The sequence below is a fragment of the Strongylocentrotus purpuratus genome, unplaced genomic scaffold, assembly GCF_000002235.5.
Source record: "Strongylocentrotus purpuratus isolate Spur 01 unplaced genomic scaffold, Spur_5.0 spur5_scaffold_13, whole genome shotgun sequence".
In the NCBI taxonomy this organism is placed as follows: Eukaryota; Metazoa; Echinodermata; class Echinoidea; order Camarodonta; family Strongylocentrotidae; genus Strongylocentrotus; species Strongylocentrotus purpuratus.
This window is the reverse complement of record NW_022145598.1, coordinates 27,554,009-27,572,549: the sequence shown is the minus strand read 5'-3', so window position 1 is coordinate 27,572,549 and position 18,541 is coordinate 27,554,009. Positions and strand designations below refer to the sequence as shown.

The 18,541-nt window shown below is 40.3% G+C and overlaps 2 protein-coding genes across 3 annotated transcripts; one reads left to right on the top strand and one right to left on the bottom strand.

Moving 5' to 3' along the window:
• Positions 1-224: 224 nt before the first annotated feature.
• On the bottom strand, positions 225-9,078 carry LOC115923080. 2 transcript variants are annotated; one of them, XM_030983280.1, is made up of 3 exons: positions 8,912-9,078; positions 7,938-8,233; positions 225-7,290 (listed from the first exon to the last, which is right to left on the bottom strand). In XM_030983280.1, exons 2-3 carry the CDS (start codon positions 8,104-8,106, stop codon positions 1,994-1,996), a joined length of 5,466 nt encoding a protein of 1,821 aa, XP_030839140.1. In that variant the 5' UTR covers positions 8,107-8,233; positions 8,912-9,078; the 3' UTR covers positions 225-1,993. The 2 variants fall into 2 exon arrangements, with proteins under 2 accessions (XP_030839140.1, XP_030839139.1); XM_030983279.1 differs by lacking the exon at positions 8,912-9,078 and having other exon boundaries at positions 7,938-8,900.
• Positions 9,079-14,597: 5,519 nt separating this feature from the next.
• Positions 14,598-18,122, top strand: LOC115923248 (300 kDa antigen AG231-like). Its single transcript, XM_030983660.1, has 6 exons — positions 14,598-14,646; positions 15,080-15,181; positions 15,627-15,728; positions 16,245-16,346; positions 17,524-17,647; positions 18,068-18,122. The coding sequence occupies exons 1-6, from the start codon at positions 14,598-14,600 to the stop codon at positions 18,120-18,122; spliced, it is 534 nt and encodes a 177-aa protein (XP_030839520.1).
• Positions 18,123-18,541: the final 419 nt, after the last annotated feature.

Here is an 18,541-nt window from a genome sequence, read left to right as displayed (position 1 = left end):
ATTCACACACGTTATCCTACGTTTGTCTATATGTGGTGCTACATGCACAGACAACATTTTAACGTACTTTTCATCTTAAAATTACAGAAAACTAGATTTATATCTTGTGCCATTTTTGGCCTCATACAAACAATTAAAGATTGATTTATACAAATAACAGCTTTATAGTAATTACAACATTGGGCTTGTCTCGATTGTCGGGGATTACTGATGGAATCACTGTCCACAAAACATTTCAAATTTCGTGACTTTTAGGCTGGCGAACTACAAACGCCCTCTTACGACCAAATGAAATTATGGTTAATCTGAACCGACGTCATGACAGAAAACTTTCTAAATCTTACATCCCGGCCCCTTAAATGCGTAGCCACAGCAAAGCATTTATCCAAATAACTTCAACTTCCATTCAAATTGTCTAACCTTTCTGTTAATAAAACACAACTAAACATTCAGAATTTACACTCAACTCTGCATAGCACATTCCATTAATTTCATTTACACAATGTAGTACATTACAGTAAATGCCTTTAGGGTGAATTTATAGCCTATACACAACAAACACTTGTCGTCTAAAAATGTATACCGACAGGTCAATTAAAGTAACATAGGTCAATTAAAGTAACATTGGGCAAAACGATCAGTTGCCTTAATAGAGTACACATTAACTAAATCTCAACACAATTGTTGACACTCTGTAGCAAATAACAATAACAAGGATTGTTAAAGTCCTTGACATTCCTTACACACTTTGAGTTATCTAGTGAATTACCAAAGGAAAATACGAAATATATCAGCTCAAACATAATGATTCTGCATGTACCTCTATGCACTAGAGCTGCTAACTACTCAGAACTGTGTATTTCAGTACTCGATTCTTGAAACTAAACCCCCTTTTTTGTGAGTTTTCAAGCAAAATTCAGTAGCCCACCACTAAGTACAACAGGGTTACACACAAAAAATGATTTTCAAATTCAGAAAATGGTGCTTCTGTGATTAAACTTTCTCATCATTCGCAATCTTGAGTAAATTGTCAATTTACTTCCGGTATACAAAACTTTAGTTCAACTATCCCCTTCATATCAAATATCCTCTTTTGGGTCTATGCATCAAATATCAACACAATTCGGTTCTTTAAAGTTTCAACTTGAACTAGACACTACATATTTGTATGCTCATGCATTGACCAAATAACATGTTATCATGACAAATGATTCTCATTTGTAGTGGTCAAATATTTAACTCCTGCTCTTAGGAAAAAACATGTAAGAAATTACGTATGAATATCGTTCGAACAAAAAAATCTTTCAGCAATAGTCTCAGTTCAATACTGAAATGAATACATGTATTCTGAAGTCCATTATAGTCTTTCTTCAAGTATTGACTAATAAACATAATATGACATAGTCTATAACAAGGCTGAAATGTTTATTACTCTTCAAGAGTAGAGTCCACTGTCCTCAAATATAACGTGCCCGATTTACCTCAAGGGCACAATGTTACCGCAAATAGTCTTGTATAAAGTCTGAGGACTGTTTTTATCAATTTCTTGCGCTTAAACAAGTTTGTTGCTGTAAACGAGTTCTGTCTTGCGTCGACGTCAGTCTAACTTGAATATGATGATCAGGATCTTTCGCTTGTCACGGATCAGGATAATCGCGACATAAAAATTCACAAGAGGCGGCGCTAGGCTCTCACCTCGCACGTTTAATTCATCGTGCATCAAATATAATTATCTCACATAAGAAACTAATGCTCCAATTTAGTCGTTCTTCGCTGTGGATCCATTTAAATTGAGATCGCTCTCCACGGTTCACCAATTTACGCTCTTTGCTTCTTCCAAAACTGAAACATGATGATCAGGATCTTACGCTCGTCACGGATCAGGAAAATTGCGACACAAAAATTCACAAGAGGCGGCGCTAGGCTCTCACCTCGCACGTTTAATTCACCGTGCATCAATATAATTATCTCACATAAGAAATGAATGCTCCAATTAGTCGCTGTGGTTCACCAATACGCTATCTGCTTCTTCCAAAAGACATAGTTTCTGCACAGGCCTGACTAGGATACCGGTGCTATGTTTCAGCTTCACCGATCGGACGAGCTTGTCCTTCCCAGGATAGGTTTCGATTACTCTTCCCGTCAACCACTTGTTCCTCGGCAGATTGTCGATAATCAGCACGATGTCACCTTCCTCCAGATTTCTCGTCTCTTTCAGCCACTTCTGCCGCTGTTGTAAGGAAGGTAGGTATTCCTTCACCCACCTGCGCCAAAATAAGTCTGCCAGGTATTGAATCTGCCGCCAGCGTCGACGTCCATACAGATCATGTTTCTGGAACACATCAGGTGGTAGAGAATTTTTTGACCTCAGGAGCAGCAGATGATTTGGTGTGAGAGGCTCTGCATCCCTTGCGTCATCAGATGTTATGGTGAGTGGACGCCCATTGATAATTGCCTCTACTAGACACATAAGAGTCGTTAAGCCCTCATCATTCAGAACCTGCTGCTTCATGACTGCATTCAAGACCTTTCTCGTAGTTCTGATTTGTCTTTCCCATGATCCACCCATATGGGATGCTCTCGGTGGATTGAATTTCCAATCAATTCCTTGTTGAAGGAGATTATCGTGGATCTTCTCCTGGTTCCATCGTTTCAATCCCTCCCTCAGTTCACGTTCAGCACCTATGAAATTTGTACCATTGTCGGATCTGATAATCTCTGGTTGTCCTCTGCGTGAAATAAATCTCTGAAGGGCATTCAGAAATGAATCCGTCTCCAATGAATGCAGTACCTCTATGTGTATTGCTCTTATAACCAGACAAGTGAATATACATCCATATCTCTTCACAGAGCTCCTTCCTTGTCTCACCATGTATGGGCCAAAGCAGTCAACTCCCACGTTACTGAATGGAGGTTTTTCTGGTACCACTCTATCTGCCGGCAAATCTGCCATCTTCTGTTCCACTGGTTTTGCACGTTGACGTTTACATGTGAAACACTTGTGTAGTACATGACGAACTGCTAACCTCCCTCTGATTATCCAAAATCGTTGTCTGAGTAGGGATAGCACATACTCCTTCCCTGAGTGACCACACATAATGTGGTAATGTCTCACCAAAAGCTGTACTACATGATGCTTGGAAGGCAAAATCACTGGGTGTTTTGTCTGCTCTTCTAGTGGTGCATTGTGTAGTCTTCCTCCAACACATATCAATCCTTCGTCTGTGAGTTTCACGCTCAATTTAGATAGTGGGCTGGATTTTGCTATTCGAGTGGGTGACCGTTGTGTAGTCTTATTTTGCTGTAAGACTCTGTACTCCTCAGCATAGGTCTGTTGCTGAACGTATCTGACAATTGCTTCTTCAGCTACAGTCATCTCATCAACTGTTACTGGCTGCTTCATATCCAGTAAATTCATATCTTTGCGTGCCTTTCTTCTCAAGCACTCCTTGACCTTCAGGATCCATGCAATACCTTTCTTCAGCCGGAACCAGGACGAGTAACTTTCAAGGAGTCTATCTGTCGCCTTGACTTCAGATTCGGCTGCAGCAAACACTCCAGTCTTGTCTTGCTTTACCTCTGGGTCATGCTCTAAGCTAGACTCATTCACTGTCAAGCTTTTAGGCCAATCGCATTCTTCTGACCACAAAAATTTTGGCCCTTCTTTCCATCGTCCAGTCAATTCCTCAGCTGTCAGTCCACGCGAGGCATCATCGGCTGGATTGACATCAGTGTTAACATGTCGCCACTGCCTTGGTTCAGATCCCTCATGAATGGTTGTAATTCTGTTTGCTACAAACGTATGGAAACGTTTATCCTCATTCTTCACATAATGAAGTACTATTGAACTGTCAGTCCAAAACACTGACTCTTGGAGCGGCAGATCCAGTTCCCGTTGTATCATACTGTCTATAGTGACAGAGAGTGTAGCCGCCATCAGTTCAAGCCGTGGGATTGTCATCCTCTTCAGGGGTGCAAGACGTGACCTTGCAAATAGTATGCTGCAGTGCACCTGACCCTCAACATCCTTCATCCGCAGGTAGGAAACGACTCCATAGGCTTTCTCTGAAGCATCTGCAAAGTGATGTAGCTTATACTCTGCTACCTTGCCAAAGTCATGTGGTTTGATGCATCTGTTGACCTGGAATTCAGTCATCTTGGGTAGTTCCTGTAACCATTCATTCCATCTCTCTATTTCCTTGCTTGGAATCTCCTCATCCCATGCAAGTTTAAGTCTGGTTAGTTCCTGCAAGATCATCTTAGCCTTTAGGATGAAAGGACTGGCGTAACCGAGAGGGTCGTAGATGGAAGATACAACACTCAAGATACCCCTCCTGGTTTGGGGTTTGTCCTTGGGTCTAAATTTGTACAGCAAACAATCAGTTTCTACATCCCAGCTGATTCCAAGTGCTCTCTCGACTGGAAGAGCATCATGATTGAGATCCAGACCCCTCACATCTTTAGCTCTCTCTTCTTCTGGTATGGATTGCAGGACAAATGGGTTGTTACTGACCCATTTGGTTAATCTGAAGCCTCCTTCACTGAGCAAGACCATCAAGTCCGCAGCAAGTTTCACCGCTGTTTCTTCATTCTCAACTGACACCAGGCAGTCGTCCACATAGAAGTTCTCGAGAATGGCCTTAGATGCTTCCACTTTACCATTACCATCACCGTTTCTTGCTGTCTGACGAAGTGCATGGCTGCACACACTTGGGCTCCACGTACCTCCGAAGAGGTGGACGCACATCCGGTAGACCAGCGGTTCCTTGTTGAAGTCTCCGTCCTTCCACCACAAGAATCTCAACATGTCTCGATCTTCTGGAGGTACCCTCACTTGGTGGAACATTGCCTCTATATCTGACATGAGTGCTACTGGTTGCTGGCGGAATCTAAGCAAAACTCCCATCAAATTGTTGATAAGGTCCGGCCCCTGTAACACTGCATCATTCAAAGATACCCCTTGGTGCTTGGCCGCACAATCGAACACGATTCGCATCTTGTCTGGTTTTTGGGGATTCAAGACTGGATGGTGGGGCAAATACCAAACAGGGGTGTCCTTGGGTTGCCTAGTCTCCTCACTAACTTCCTCTGCATAGCCTTTCCTGAGGAGATCCTCTATGCCCTGTTTGTATTTCACATACATTGCTTGATCTCTTTGCAATCTCCTTGCCAACGATTTCAAACGCTGTTCTGCACTCCACTTGTTATCAGGCAAGTTAGGTGGTCTCCTTCTGAAGGGCACCGGTAGTTGGAAATGTGCACCTTCCCGCTGGATGTCCCTCTCCCATATTTCCATTACCTTCTTGTCATTGACTGACATTGCCTTGTCTTTCTTAAGCACATCTGTAGCTTCGATCTTCCAGAATTGGCTGACTTGTTCCTCCAGTCTATCATTACTGTCAATGAAGCTAGATGTAGCTTTGGGTACACCATCTGAACTGGAACCTACAGGTCCACTCACTGACCAACCCAATTTGGTCCTAACAGCATAAGGGCCATGCTGTCCTCGTCTCACCTCGATAGGTATCAAGGCTTCAGGTGAATCCTGCCCTATCAACAGTCCAACTTCATGTCGTTCAATGATCGGGAGGTTGATTCCTTCTAAGTGATGATATCCTGAAATGTCATCCACATTGGCAATGTGTGTGTCTCTGATATTAATGGCGTCTCTGGTATACACACAGGGTAGCTTCACACAGTCTGTATCTGGTCCCGTGTCTGCAATCAGACTAATCACTGAGGTCTCTATGGGGCTATTACGCTTCTCCAGTGTTGTCAGGCTTAAACTTTGCTTCCTTCCAGTAGCATTGAGTTCTCTGGCCAAAGTGGCTGTACAAAATGTACTGGTTGAACCAGAATCCAACAGTGCATATGTATTCACAAATACATTCTCTCCTTGAGCTCTAACCCTCACTGGAACAATGGGAAGCACACACCTTCCGGCCCCTGTGACACACTTCTTAACGAACCCATTCTGGACTTGATGGACTTCGTTGTTCTGGGTTTCAACTGGAGCCTGTGTCGTTGTCATCCTTCCTGCAGATGAAGATGCATCCTGTGCAAAATGGAGAAATTTTGTGTGTTTTCTCTGGCATCCTTGTACTGAGCATCTTCTATTCAATCTGCAAAACCTACTGGTGTGTCCAGATTGCAGGCAGTTGAAACATAGTCTGTTGTCCTGAGCAAACTGAAATCTCATCTCGGGTGCCATGGATTTAAAACTGTCGCACCCAAACAAGGAATGTTCTTGCCTACACTTCAGGCACTTCAGGTTGACTGCTACTTCTGTTACCTCTGTAGCGTACATGTAGTTACTTCTTGTACTCTTCTTGTTGAAAGCTGGGTTTGAAGTTTCAACTCTTTTTGTTGTTGCTGTCAGATCTCCAAAGACAGGATCATTGGCTTCCTCAGCAGCGTTGGAGACAAACCTTGCCATGTCCGAGATATCGGGAGAACGCTCCTGCTGTCTGATGTCTCTCACCAACTTTAACCATCTACCTTTAAGGTAATATGGAAGTCTCTCAGCCACCTTCAGCAACTCTCTCTGGCTACTAATTTCCTGCAGTAGATCCATTGCTCGAAGAGTTTCCATGCTGATCTTCAACTCATCTGCAAACTTCTGCAGCCCCTTCCGGTCATTCGCATGGCAGATTGGACCAGTGGTTATACGTTTGATCCAGGCTTCTCCTATCTTGTACTTGCTGCCAAAGCGTTCCACCAACAGCTCTCTGGCTCGTTGGTACCCATACAGTGGTTCCATGACCATACAGCACTGTATGATGCCCTTAACTTCTCCTTCACAGCAATGATATAACTTCATAAGTTTTGTCCCACTATCGAGTGAAGATCGACCAATTAAGTTGTCGAACGACATCATAAATTCATGGAAGTGCAAAGGACTCCCATCAAACTTCATCATCTCTACATTAGCCAGACTGATAGCTTCCAACCATCGTTGTTGCTGAACTTGGGTCTGCAGATAAAATTCTCGGTCGTCTCGTGGTTGATAAGCTTGACCTGAAATGGGAGATGAAGCCATTTGCTGAGCTGGAAAAGGAATAGTCTCTTGTAGGAGCGCAGGTTCCTTGACATCATGATTGCTGACATGATGATGATGTTCCGTAGCATGCTCTGCACTTTCATGCACCTGCTTGACATTCTGCTGACTGGAACTCCTATTCCCTATACTCGACACCTTACTGCCACTCCTGTGTTGCTCATACACGTCTTCTTCTGCCTCTGCTGCGCTGAGCTTGGCACGTAAGAGTAACTTAGCCTTCCTTTGCTTAACTCTTAAGCTGCCCCTATGCAATTCACCCAGTGCCACAGTGCTAATCCCTATTGTGCCCGCTACTAATCTCCTGTGTGCTAAGTTAATTTAGGGTTGGTTCAAGTGCGTGTAGTTTAAATTGTTACTATGTTTGATCCACTATAACATCTCATCTGTATATTGTATAAAAAAGAATTGTACGTTAAAGTTGTAGGAAATTTAACCCTCTTTCTGTTGATACCAATATCATTTCATGAATCTGTAATTTTGGTAAAGTAAATAAGCACTATCAGTGAGTTGTCAAACCAATCCGTTGTCTCATTTCCAGCACACAATCTGAGGGGCCATGATCAAAACTGACAAATTTGATGATAAAATATCGCAATTTTCTCAGGAAAATCCAATGTAACGGTATACATGAAGCACGCAAAATCAAAACAACAATAAACCCCCTCCACAAATACAGTAAGCATTCATGCGTGCACGCAATGCGCATCGCACAATAGGCATAAACAATTAGCTTGTGTACTTATGCACGAAAATGTGTCCGTGGCACGCGAGCGGATGAGAGTTTATGTGTCCATGGCAAGTCAACAGAAACCCGATTATGTGTGCGTGGCACGCCAGCGCATGCACAGAACAGTGTTCATGGCACGATAAGAGTTAAGGCGTATTTCTTCGAGTTCTATCTCTTGTTCTTCCTGGAGAACTGCTAATTCTGCTGCTATTGCAGCCCTCTTGGCCCTGGTCCTAAGTCCAGATGACGTGGTGGAACTCTTCCCAACCTGACTTGCAGAATCCTCTGGATTGACATCATCAACACCTACTTGACTCATGGTGACGAATGCTAAAGCTGTTATGAACTTTGTGTGACGTTAAATTCTGCTGAAGTGACCCCAACAGTAGGCTTAAAGAAAGGACGACGACATCCAAGTTGAGATACGTGCATAAAATGCAGTTCATCTGTAATATCAATAAAACAAACAAGCAATCATAAGCATGTGTACAAATTCACATGAATAAACAAACATCTATTGTATCGCACAACTAGCTTGCCATAAATGACCTTAATATGTATAACTGAGTAAAGAAAACTTCAAGAATAAACTATGTGAGTAAAGCTCACTTGTGCAAACACAAACTGTATAACTGCCTCATTTATCTTATTCTAATGAACTGTCTCAAATTCTACCTTTGTTTACAAATATAACCCTTACAAATCATACCTCTCTATCTTGTAGGTTAACGTCATACACAAATAAACCCTCGACCAGCCTTATTTCCTGCCTCTATCTTACACTCTTTACTTGGTTCCTGAACTAAATTCCTATCTGCTTCTACACCCTTGACATTCTTTATAACCAAGGAAAACAATTCATACTCTTTGTTTCATGTCAATTATCATCACTCATTACACACAAATCTAGATTATCCTCAACACAAACTGATATATGCACAAATTGTGCATTCACACACGTTATCCTACGTTTGTCTATATGTGGTGCTACATGCACAGACAACATTTTAACGTACTTTTCATCTTAAAATTACAGAAAACTAGATTTATATCTTGTGCCATTTTTGGCCTCATACAAACAATTAAAGATTGATTTATACAAATAACAGCTTTATAGTAATTACAACATTGGGCTTGTCTCGATTGTCGGGGATTACTGATGGAATCACTGTCCACAAAACATTTCAAATTTCGTGACTTTTAGGCTGGCGAACTACAAACGCCCTCTTACGACCAAATGAAATTATGGTTAATCTGAACCGACGTCATGACAGAAAACTTTCTAAATCTTACATTGTTATTATTATAATTATTATTATCATCATTATTGATTTCGTTATCAATTCTATTTTTATTTTTACCATTATTTTATTATTATCATCATTCTGTAAATAATGTAAATTTAAATTTAATATATATTATACAGATGGGACTAACCTCGATTAGCATTAAACTTTTCCTTTTACCAAAATATAGCTACGTGTGCAGTTAATATCTATTCTCCCAGTGGCGGATTCAGGGGGTGGCGGGGGGCCCGCCCCCCCCCGGGAAAAAAAAGAAGGGGAAAAAAGAAGGAAAAACAAAGGGGGAAAGATTCTTATTTTTTGAAAAAAAGTGTTCCTCCCCCCCCCCAAAAAAAAAAGAGAGAGAGAGAGAGAGAGAGAAGAGGAAGAAGAAAAGAAAAGGGGGAAGAAGGAGTTCGGGAGAGGAAGGACCTTGCCTCCAGGGCTGTTGTCTCCCCCCCCCCAATCAAGAAAATAAGAGGAGATAAAGGAAACGAAAATTGAGGAAGAAGAAAAGAAAAGAAGGAGCCGGATATCAGTTGCAATTTTCCCGCCAAGTTGTCGATCGGGGTGGGGTGGGGTAAAAAGCCCTTGCCTCTCCCCGCCCCCGCTAAACAAAAAGAGAAGGAAGGAAAAGGAAAAAAAGGAGAGCTAAAAGGGACCGAAAAGGGGGAAGAAGAAAACAAAAAGGAGAAAATAAGGGGAAATAGATCATTTTCGGTTAATCCCGCCAACAACGTGTGGAGAAGCATGGGGGCCGAAAGAACCTTGCCTCCCCCACCCCCCCCCCCCCCAGCAAACCTAAAAAAAAGGGAAGGGAAAGGGAAAGGGAAAGAGGAGAGAAAGGGAAAGAAAAAAAGAGAAGAAAGGTAGGGGAGATCAGATTTGTTGTGATCGGGGAGGGGGCTCGGGGCAAATTAGTTTAAACGTGGTTTAATTCTAATTCCATAACGGTGGTTTACACATAATCTAAGCTGAAATGACATAATTTTTCCGAGATTTTTCCTCATTTGTTAGTATTTTTTTTTATGCGTTTGTTTGTAAAATGACAAATTCCTAAATTTAAAGCCAGGCAAGAAATATGCTTGTTGAGATGCCTACATGTCAGGGCCGGCGGAACGGCGGGGATCTGGACAATATTTTTTATTTTTTATTTCACATATATTTCATACCTTTAACTACAATTCTGTGTAGTTTCATTGTTATAGGCATGTGGGAAATATGTTAAATTATTTAATTAGAATATTGTCTTTTCAACCATGTGTGACATGGCCTGCTGATCGCCCATTGACTCGCGCTGCTATTCCGCGTGGTGAAAATGCACCTCAATGTATAAAACTCCCCAACAAAAAATGCAATATCCTCATGTGTTTCACTCATTGAATCAAATTGTTTACACTCAAGGTAGCCACAACTATACTGGGGTCACCAAACGTTCTGTTACTCTGAAATTCAGTCCCTGTGGAATGTTATGGCCTGTTGAATGGTTTCTCGGAAAATCGTCATAAATCCTCAAATATGACATCTTTTATAAAATACAAATATACTGTGGTGTAGCTGAAAATTTGCAAATTTTTATCACATGATCGGTTTTTCTGAATAATTTTTGAAACATATGAGGAAATAGCTGTAACGGTGATCCAAGTAATTTCCTTCGCCATATGTTACTGGCATTGCAAAAATATTTGGAATTCAAGGTTAATATTTGGTGTAAATATGATCTATGAAAAATGAACGGTTTGACTTTCCTAATTTGCATAATGAGTGTACGAATATATAATTAGCTGAAATGACCTAATTTGCATATTTGAATGAAATATATTTCCATACCTGTCTGATATACATAGGTTTCACTGATGTATCATGTTCGGTTTTGATTTGATTACATATGCGCATATTAATTAGGCGGACTTAGTTATTTTCACAACTTTTTCATATCTGCAGATTAGCAAAAATGACAAAAATGACTTATTTTGTTGGCTTCTGTTTTCAAAACGGCATATGGAAACGTTGTATCATCCGCTCAATCTGACTTGCGTGCATAGAACAAATAAGCATTTTTCCATGAAAAAGTGAAGTTTTCTAAAATGTGCGTTTCTTTCCAGCATTGGGGCGCCCGGAAGTCACTCGGGTAAAGTTTCATAAAGTATAATATAAAAAGACCATATGCAAATTTTCTGTACTTTTGTCGGAAAAAATACATTTATCCAGCACAATGTCGTCTCTTTTTGCGTTGGAGAAGAGCAAATAGCGAGTTTCAATCACACTTTGGCCGCTCTCGCAAGCTCTCACTCGTTTCACTGTGGTCAAGAGACTTTGGGGCAAGCGGTTAATGAAAATACTAATCGTTAGCTTTCTTCTGGTATCAAACTTATTTTGATTGATTGTATAATTTTGTCGGAATAAAGAAAACAAAAAGGCTCGACCAATAACTTATCAGCGTCTGAATTGACATTTTGACCTTGAATTCCCTGATGCAAGCGCACTAATGACGTCATCTTCGCTAAATCGGTGTCTTTTATCGTAAAATGCGACACTTTCACAATGTTTATACATCTTTTTTTAATTATTAGTAAGATATAACATATTTTTTCTGATATCACTGAAGTTTTGGGTTTCGTTTAATGAGTAATTTTAAAATAAGATCCATTTTACTGTTTTAATTTACTGGATCGTACCATTAAAGTCGCAGGGTAGAAAGATGCATTTTCCAACCGCGCCAAATTTAATTAACGTTCCGACATTCTGTTGAATGGGTTCGTGTTGTTAAGAATCCACTGCTTTCTGCTTCAACAAACGTCCACATGCGGAGTCGTTTATCAACTAAATTATTCAAATTTATGGATGCTTCCTAGCTTCCCAGGTGTTTGTGTTGATGTTGAAGCATTTCATTCACCTACTATCATGCTTTGTACTCCAATTGCCAGAACGCAAATTTCATTTTGGTTTTATAGTTTCATCGTATTCAAATTTATGAATGCTTCCTCCCCAGGTGTTTGTGGTGTTTATGCATTTCATTCACCTGTTATTATTCTTTGTACTCCAATTGTTAGAATACAAAATGCATTTTGGTTTTATAGTTCCATGCAATAAGTAAGTCAATAAAAGAGTATGTTCTGCACAATAAAAACAATGTGTGTCCCTATTGTACAATGTAATGTGTCCCCTCATTTTGTAATAGTTAATTTACCCATTCACATAATGGAACTACCTGCCCGATGAAGCCAGTGGCCTATGACCCCTGAGCACTCAACACCGTGTGGGAGTCAGTTCGTGATCAAATTCTTTTATGAGACAAATACAAGCAAACGTTTCCATATGTAATAGGTATATGAATTTTCTTTTATGTATTTTTTACCACAAATTCAAAGATGATATTTTAGTGTCTGATAATTTAATTTATTATTTGTGTCCGAGAAAGTGATGAATTAAGTTGTCAACTTTGTCCAATTTTTCCATTTTTGCCAATATGACCATTTCTGGCAGGTTTTCGGTAATTTTGCGATATAAAAAAAATGGTATAAAATCACAACTCATTGACCGATTTCAATTCTGTTTTTTTGTTTTTGAAGCTTTCATGAAGCTTGATCATTTTCAATCATCAGATAACATGTGTTTGTTGTACTTATTTTTGGTGTGCTATACCTATTGAGAGTCGAGAACGGTACAACAATTCGTCTTCTTTCTCTAATAATTTAATGAAACGTCAAAACTTCCGCGCTTCGCGCAGGGGGTGGGGGAACTGAATTCAAACAAGGAGTAAGAGTCGAGAACGGTACAAAAAATCCTTTTCTTTCTCTAATGATTTAATGAAACGTAAAAGCTTCCGCGCTTCTCGCGTGAGGGCGCGCGGGGGGGGGGTAAACTGAATTCAGACGAGGATTATTTTCGAGAACGGTACAACGAATCGTCTTGTTTCTCTAATAATTAAATGAAATGTCAAAGCTTCCGCGCTTCGAGCGGGAAGGCGGGGGTAAACTGAATTCAGATGAGAATTAAGAGTCGAGAACGATACAACGATTCGCCTTCTTTCTCAAATGATTTAATGAAACGTCAAAGCTTCCGCACTTCGCGCAGGAGGGGGGGGGGGGACTGAATTCAGACGAGGATTATTTTCGAGAACGGCACAACGAATTGTCTTGTTTCTCTAATAATTAAATGAAATGTCAAAGCTTCCGCGCTTCGCGCAGGAGGTCGGGGAACTGAATTCAAACGACTATTAAGAGTGAAGAACGAGAACGGTACAACAAATCGTCTTCTTTCTCTAACGATTTAATGAAACGGAAAAGCTTCCGCGCGGGAGGGCGCGGGTGAAAAACTGTATTCAGACGAGGATTATTTTCGAGAACGGTACAACGAATCGTCTTCTTTCTCTAATAATTTAACGAAACGTCAAAGCTTCGGCGCTTTGCGGAGGAGGGAGGGGGAAATCGCCACTCCCTGCACCCCCATTACGTCAATGCTGGTCACCATTACCTACCATTAGTTGGCTCGCATAATTTCAAATTTGGCCCCCTCCCCCTCAGAAATCCTGGATCCGTGCCTTGCTTTGGAGTATGGTCTTCGTGGCCTTTGATATGATTAAGCCCTGGTAAAAATGCATTATCATTACCCTTGCTTTTCTTTTATATGTTAATTTGTAAAAATCCCGAAATATCTTTTCACATCAAACAGTACAACTTGTATTGATGATTTCTTTATCAGTATTGAGTTTTATCCCGTTTATTACTTATTTCGCAGATTGTGGCAAAAACCTTTGTAAAAACGGCTGGTGTGAGAAGACTGTGGTAGGCTACAACTGTACCTGCTCATATGGGTTTCAAGGGAGACACTGCGATGAAAGTAGGTGTAATATATAAGCGTATTGGGGGGAAGGAGTGGTCAATTTATTAAGGCGAGACATTATACAGGGTGTAAACAAAATTTCCGCGGTTATTTTTTATTTGCACGCACTTCGCTGTATCTTTTATCAGACATCGTACATACATTCTGAACTGTACCTAACCACCGGGTCGGATCCTGCTGGCGGCGGGGGTGGGAGCCCAATTCGTGAGAAAATATTTAGCGGTGAATAATGGGGGGGGGGGGGGAATAGTCAGCACGAACAAAGGAAAATTTAGCAACAACAACACTTTTTTTCAATATTTTTTTTTAACGTTACCTTTCCCCCTTTTTCTTTTTGGGCCACCACTGCAACTGAAGAAGAAGAAGAAGAAAAAGAAGAAGATGATGATGATGATGATGATTAACAAGAAAATACCTCTTTCAGAACTTTTTGATAGAACTGACGGATGCCCGAAGGAAAAGTATTTTCCGATTTCTATTTTTCTCCCTCCCCCTCCTTGATCCTATTCCCGTACCCTGACTAAGAGCGCCTCGAGACAGCCGACGGGGAGATATTACAATGAAAATAATGTTTCGCATTGTCATTTACGTCAGTTATGTTTGTTTTTCGTTGTTATTTTCAGTGATCACAGAGTCAACGAAGGAAGCGACTACCAAGCCTACGATGAGCTCTACGACTACGATGACGGAACGCTCAGACACAAAGACTTCTCAAAACACCACTACCTCTGGTATGTCTAGGCAATGGTATCATGGAAGTGACGTCATGCATCTGATTATTTATCATAATGGGTCTAGCCACTATATCCCCCATTTTTTCTCTCTCCCTCTCTCTCGGTCTATATCTGACTCTATCAGTCCTTTCCGGGCGTCGCTAAAACATTTTTTTGAAGGGGGAAGTGACCGTCCAATTCTTATTTTGTATAGTCCTATTATTCCTTGTCCTTCTTTCATGAGCGTCGCTTAAACTAAGGGGGCAGTCAATTACATAAATGTATATTTTGCCTATAAGTTTAACGACAACGTTCTTGATGTAGTAGTTCTCCTTCTTCCTTCTTCGCAAATTCTTTGTCTCTGTATGTCTATTTTCCTTTCGGTTCCTGACTCCGGCTATTTTCCCATAATAGTTTAATCGTTCTTTTATTTTGTCTGAATTCCATTCAGAGTCGGTGATAACGGAAGCCAAAACCAAGTCCGAGCCGAGCCCTACGGCCATGATGCTGGAACGATCAGATGCAACGATTTCGCAAGAAACCCCAACCTCCAGTAAGAGAAACATTAACATGACGTCCTGTATTTTTTTTTAAATAATGGGTCTAGCCACTATAACCCCTTCTCTTTCTCTCTCTCTCTCTCTCTCTCTCTCTGTATCTCTGTCTGTTTCATTCTCTATCTCTCAGTCTTTATCTGACTTTTTAAAAGTCCTTTCCTATCTAGGGTGTCGGTAAAAACATTTTTTAAGAGGGAAGTGACCGTCTATTTCTTTTTTCCACGAGTTTAACAGCAGTTAAATGATTTGGCAAAATGAGACCCTACGACTTTGTCAAAGCACCACTAAATCCAATGTCCTGCTATACCTCATAAACTAAATAAACTGTTAAAGTTTATCTTAAAAAATTGTTCTTCGTTTTGGCCTTTTAATCCTGTTGAGGTTTCATTCCTAATCTTATTACTTTGAACGTGTGGCTTCATTTTGTTATAAACGTTTCAGAGTCAGTGGAATCATCAACTACGGACGCGACGAGCAAGCCCATGAAGAGTCCTAGGACCACGATGTCAGACACAACGACATCACAAGAAACCACCCCCTCCGGTAAGTAAGAGAAACAATGAAACGATGTCATGCATTTGATTATTAATATAATATGTCTAGCCACTTCCCCTATCCCCTCTCTCTCCCCTCCCCAACTCTCTCTCTCTCTTTCTGTCTCTCTGTGTCTCTCCGTGTCTTTATGTCTCTCTCTCTGTCTCTCTCTGTCTCTCTCCCTCTCTCTCTCTCTCTCTCTCTCTCTCTCTCTCTCTCTCAGTCTTTAACTGACTCTATTTTTCGGTCAGTTGCTGTCACGGGCTTCGCTAAATTTTTATCAAGGGGGGGGGGATGACCGTCTATTTCTTATTTTGTTCTAGTCTTGTTTTTCTTCGTCTTCTTTCATTAGCGTCGCTTAAACACTTTATAAGGGGGCACTACAGGTTTAACGACAACGTTTTTCTTGTTCTTCTTCCCTCTTTGCATGTCCTTTGTCTCTGTCTGTCTGTTTCCCAATCTTCCCTGACTCCGGCTCCTCCCCGACTCAATTGATCATTTTTTTTTGGTTTTAATTCCATTCAGAGTCGGTGACAGCGGAAGCCAGAACGAAGTCTGAGCCGATCCCTACGACCACGATGACGGAACGATCAGATGCAACGACATCGCAAGAAAACCCAACCTCCAGTAAGAGAAACATTAACATGACGTCCGGTTTTTTTTAAATAATGAGTCTAGCCACTATAACCCCCTTCTCTCTCTCTCTCTCTCTCTCTCTCTCTCTCTCTCTCATTCTCTCTCTCTCTCCCTCTCTGTCTCTCTGTCTCACTCTCTATCTCTTAGTCTTTATCTGACTTTTTAAAAGTCCTTTCCTATCTCTGGTGTCGGTAAAACATTTTTTAAGGGGGAAGTGACCGTCTAATTCTTTTTTCTTCGAGTTTAACAGCAGTTAAATGATTTGGCAAAATAAGACCCTTCGACTTTGTCAAAGCACCACTAAATCCAATGTCCTGCTATACCTCATAAAATAAATAAACTGTTAAAGTTTATTTAAAAAAAATGTTCTTCGTTTTGGCCATCTATTCCTGTTGAGGTGTCATTCCTAATCTTATTACTTTCGAACGTGTGGCTTCATTTTTTTATAAACGTTTCAGAGTCAGTAGAATCATTAACTACGGACGCCTCGACCAAGGCAACGACGAGCTCTATGACCACGATGTCAGACACAACAAAATCGCAAGAAACCACCCCCTCCGGTAAGTAAGAGAGAAAATGAAATGATGTCATGCATTTGATTATTAATTTAATATGTCTAGCCACTTCCCCTATCCCCCCTCTCTCTCTCTCTCTCTCTCCCTCTATCTGTCTCTCTCTTTCTGCCTCTCTGTCTCTATCTCTGTCTCTCTGTCTGTCTGTGTCTCTCTGTCTCTGTCTGTCTGTCTGTCTGTCTCGCTCTCTGTCCCCCCTCCTCTCCTCCTCCTCTTTCATTCATGAAAACAAATATAACTGTAAGAAATAACATTGTGAATTTACCAAAATCTGCAATGGTGAGCAAAGTTTCTTTAGATATTGATTATTAAAGCTGTAATTCTTTTCATGTCTTTGCATCTATTTTTAGTAACATTATTTTTGTTATTATTATTATTATTATTATATTAATCATATCATCGTCATTATTTATATTTCTTTAAATATTTCAGTTACGACCCAAATAATCACTATGTTTACTTTCTTCAAATTGAGTAATTTACATATTGTATTTCATCTTTTTAAGCATGCTCATCTCCTCCGATGGAATATGAATACGACGGGTCGTTCTACAATTTCAGCACTTGCAGGATGAATCATTCTTCTGCGGTTTCAGCTTGTTCACAATACGGATCCCATCTGGTCTTCATCGAGTCGCAAGAGGAACAGGACTTCATCGTAGAGAATATCAAAGAGGACCACTGGATCGGGCTGACCGGCTCAAATCGCAGTGATGCAAGGTGGCTAGATGGATCAATTCCTACATATAATTTGTTTGGATATTCATCGTTTACAGAGAATGTTAAAAGTTTTCGAATTGCGTTTGAGCTGCAATATAGATGGCAGGATAGGTTGTGCTCCAGGCAATTTAAATTCATATGCGAGAAAGAAGTGGGGATATAAAAATTGTATTTGTTTCTTTCGATTTTTTAAAATAATACCTGGTTACACCATCGATTGCATCTGAACACCTAGATGGAGGCAAGTGAATACCCCCCCCCCCCCCCCCCCCCAGGGCAAAAAAAATACACAAAAATGTAGATCTTTAGGAATGTTCGAGTTTGTGTTTTTTTTTTGTAATTCCATGCACTAATTTTTACACAAAGAGCACTTAAAAAAAGAGTGTTAATAAGTGTTTATTTATGATGTTTAAAAGACAGAGCACTTTTCATCTTTACATTCAAGCGAGTTGAAGATAATCATATCGATGATTAGAATTAGTGGCGGTTTGTTCTTTTTGTGTTATTTTTTATGTTTTTATTTTTTATTGCCAAGAGACTTTGCTCAAACTTCAAACTTCATTGTATAATAATAGTTAGTGCGTCATGAAATGATGAAACGTTAAAGATATTTAGAGTATTTATAAAAGATACAAATATACAAACCTGTATACATATGCTTACTTATACATGTACATGTAAATACACATACACATATGCATACATATGAATATACATATGTGTCTGTGGTCTCGAGTAATGAGCTTATACTTCAGATACGAATAGAACTAGTGAATAACGAAAACAAATATTGTAACGTCAATGTGTCAAAATACACGGCAATTTATGACACTTTTTACTTGTTTTAAAGCTTATCTGTACTAGTTATAAGAGGGATTAGACTACCCTGCAAGG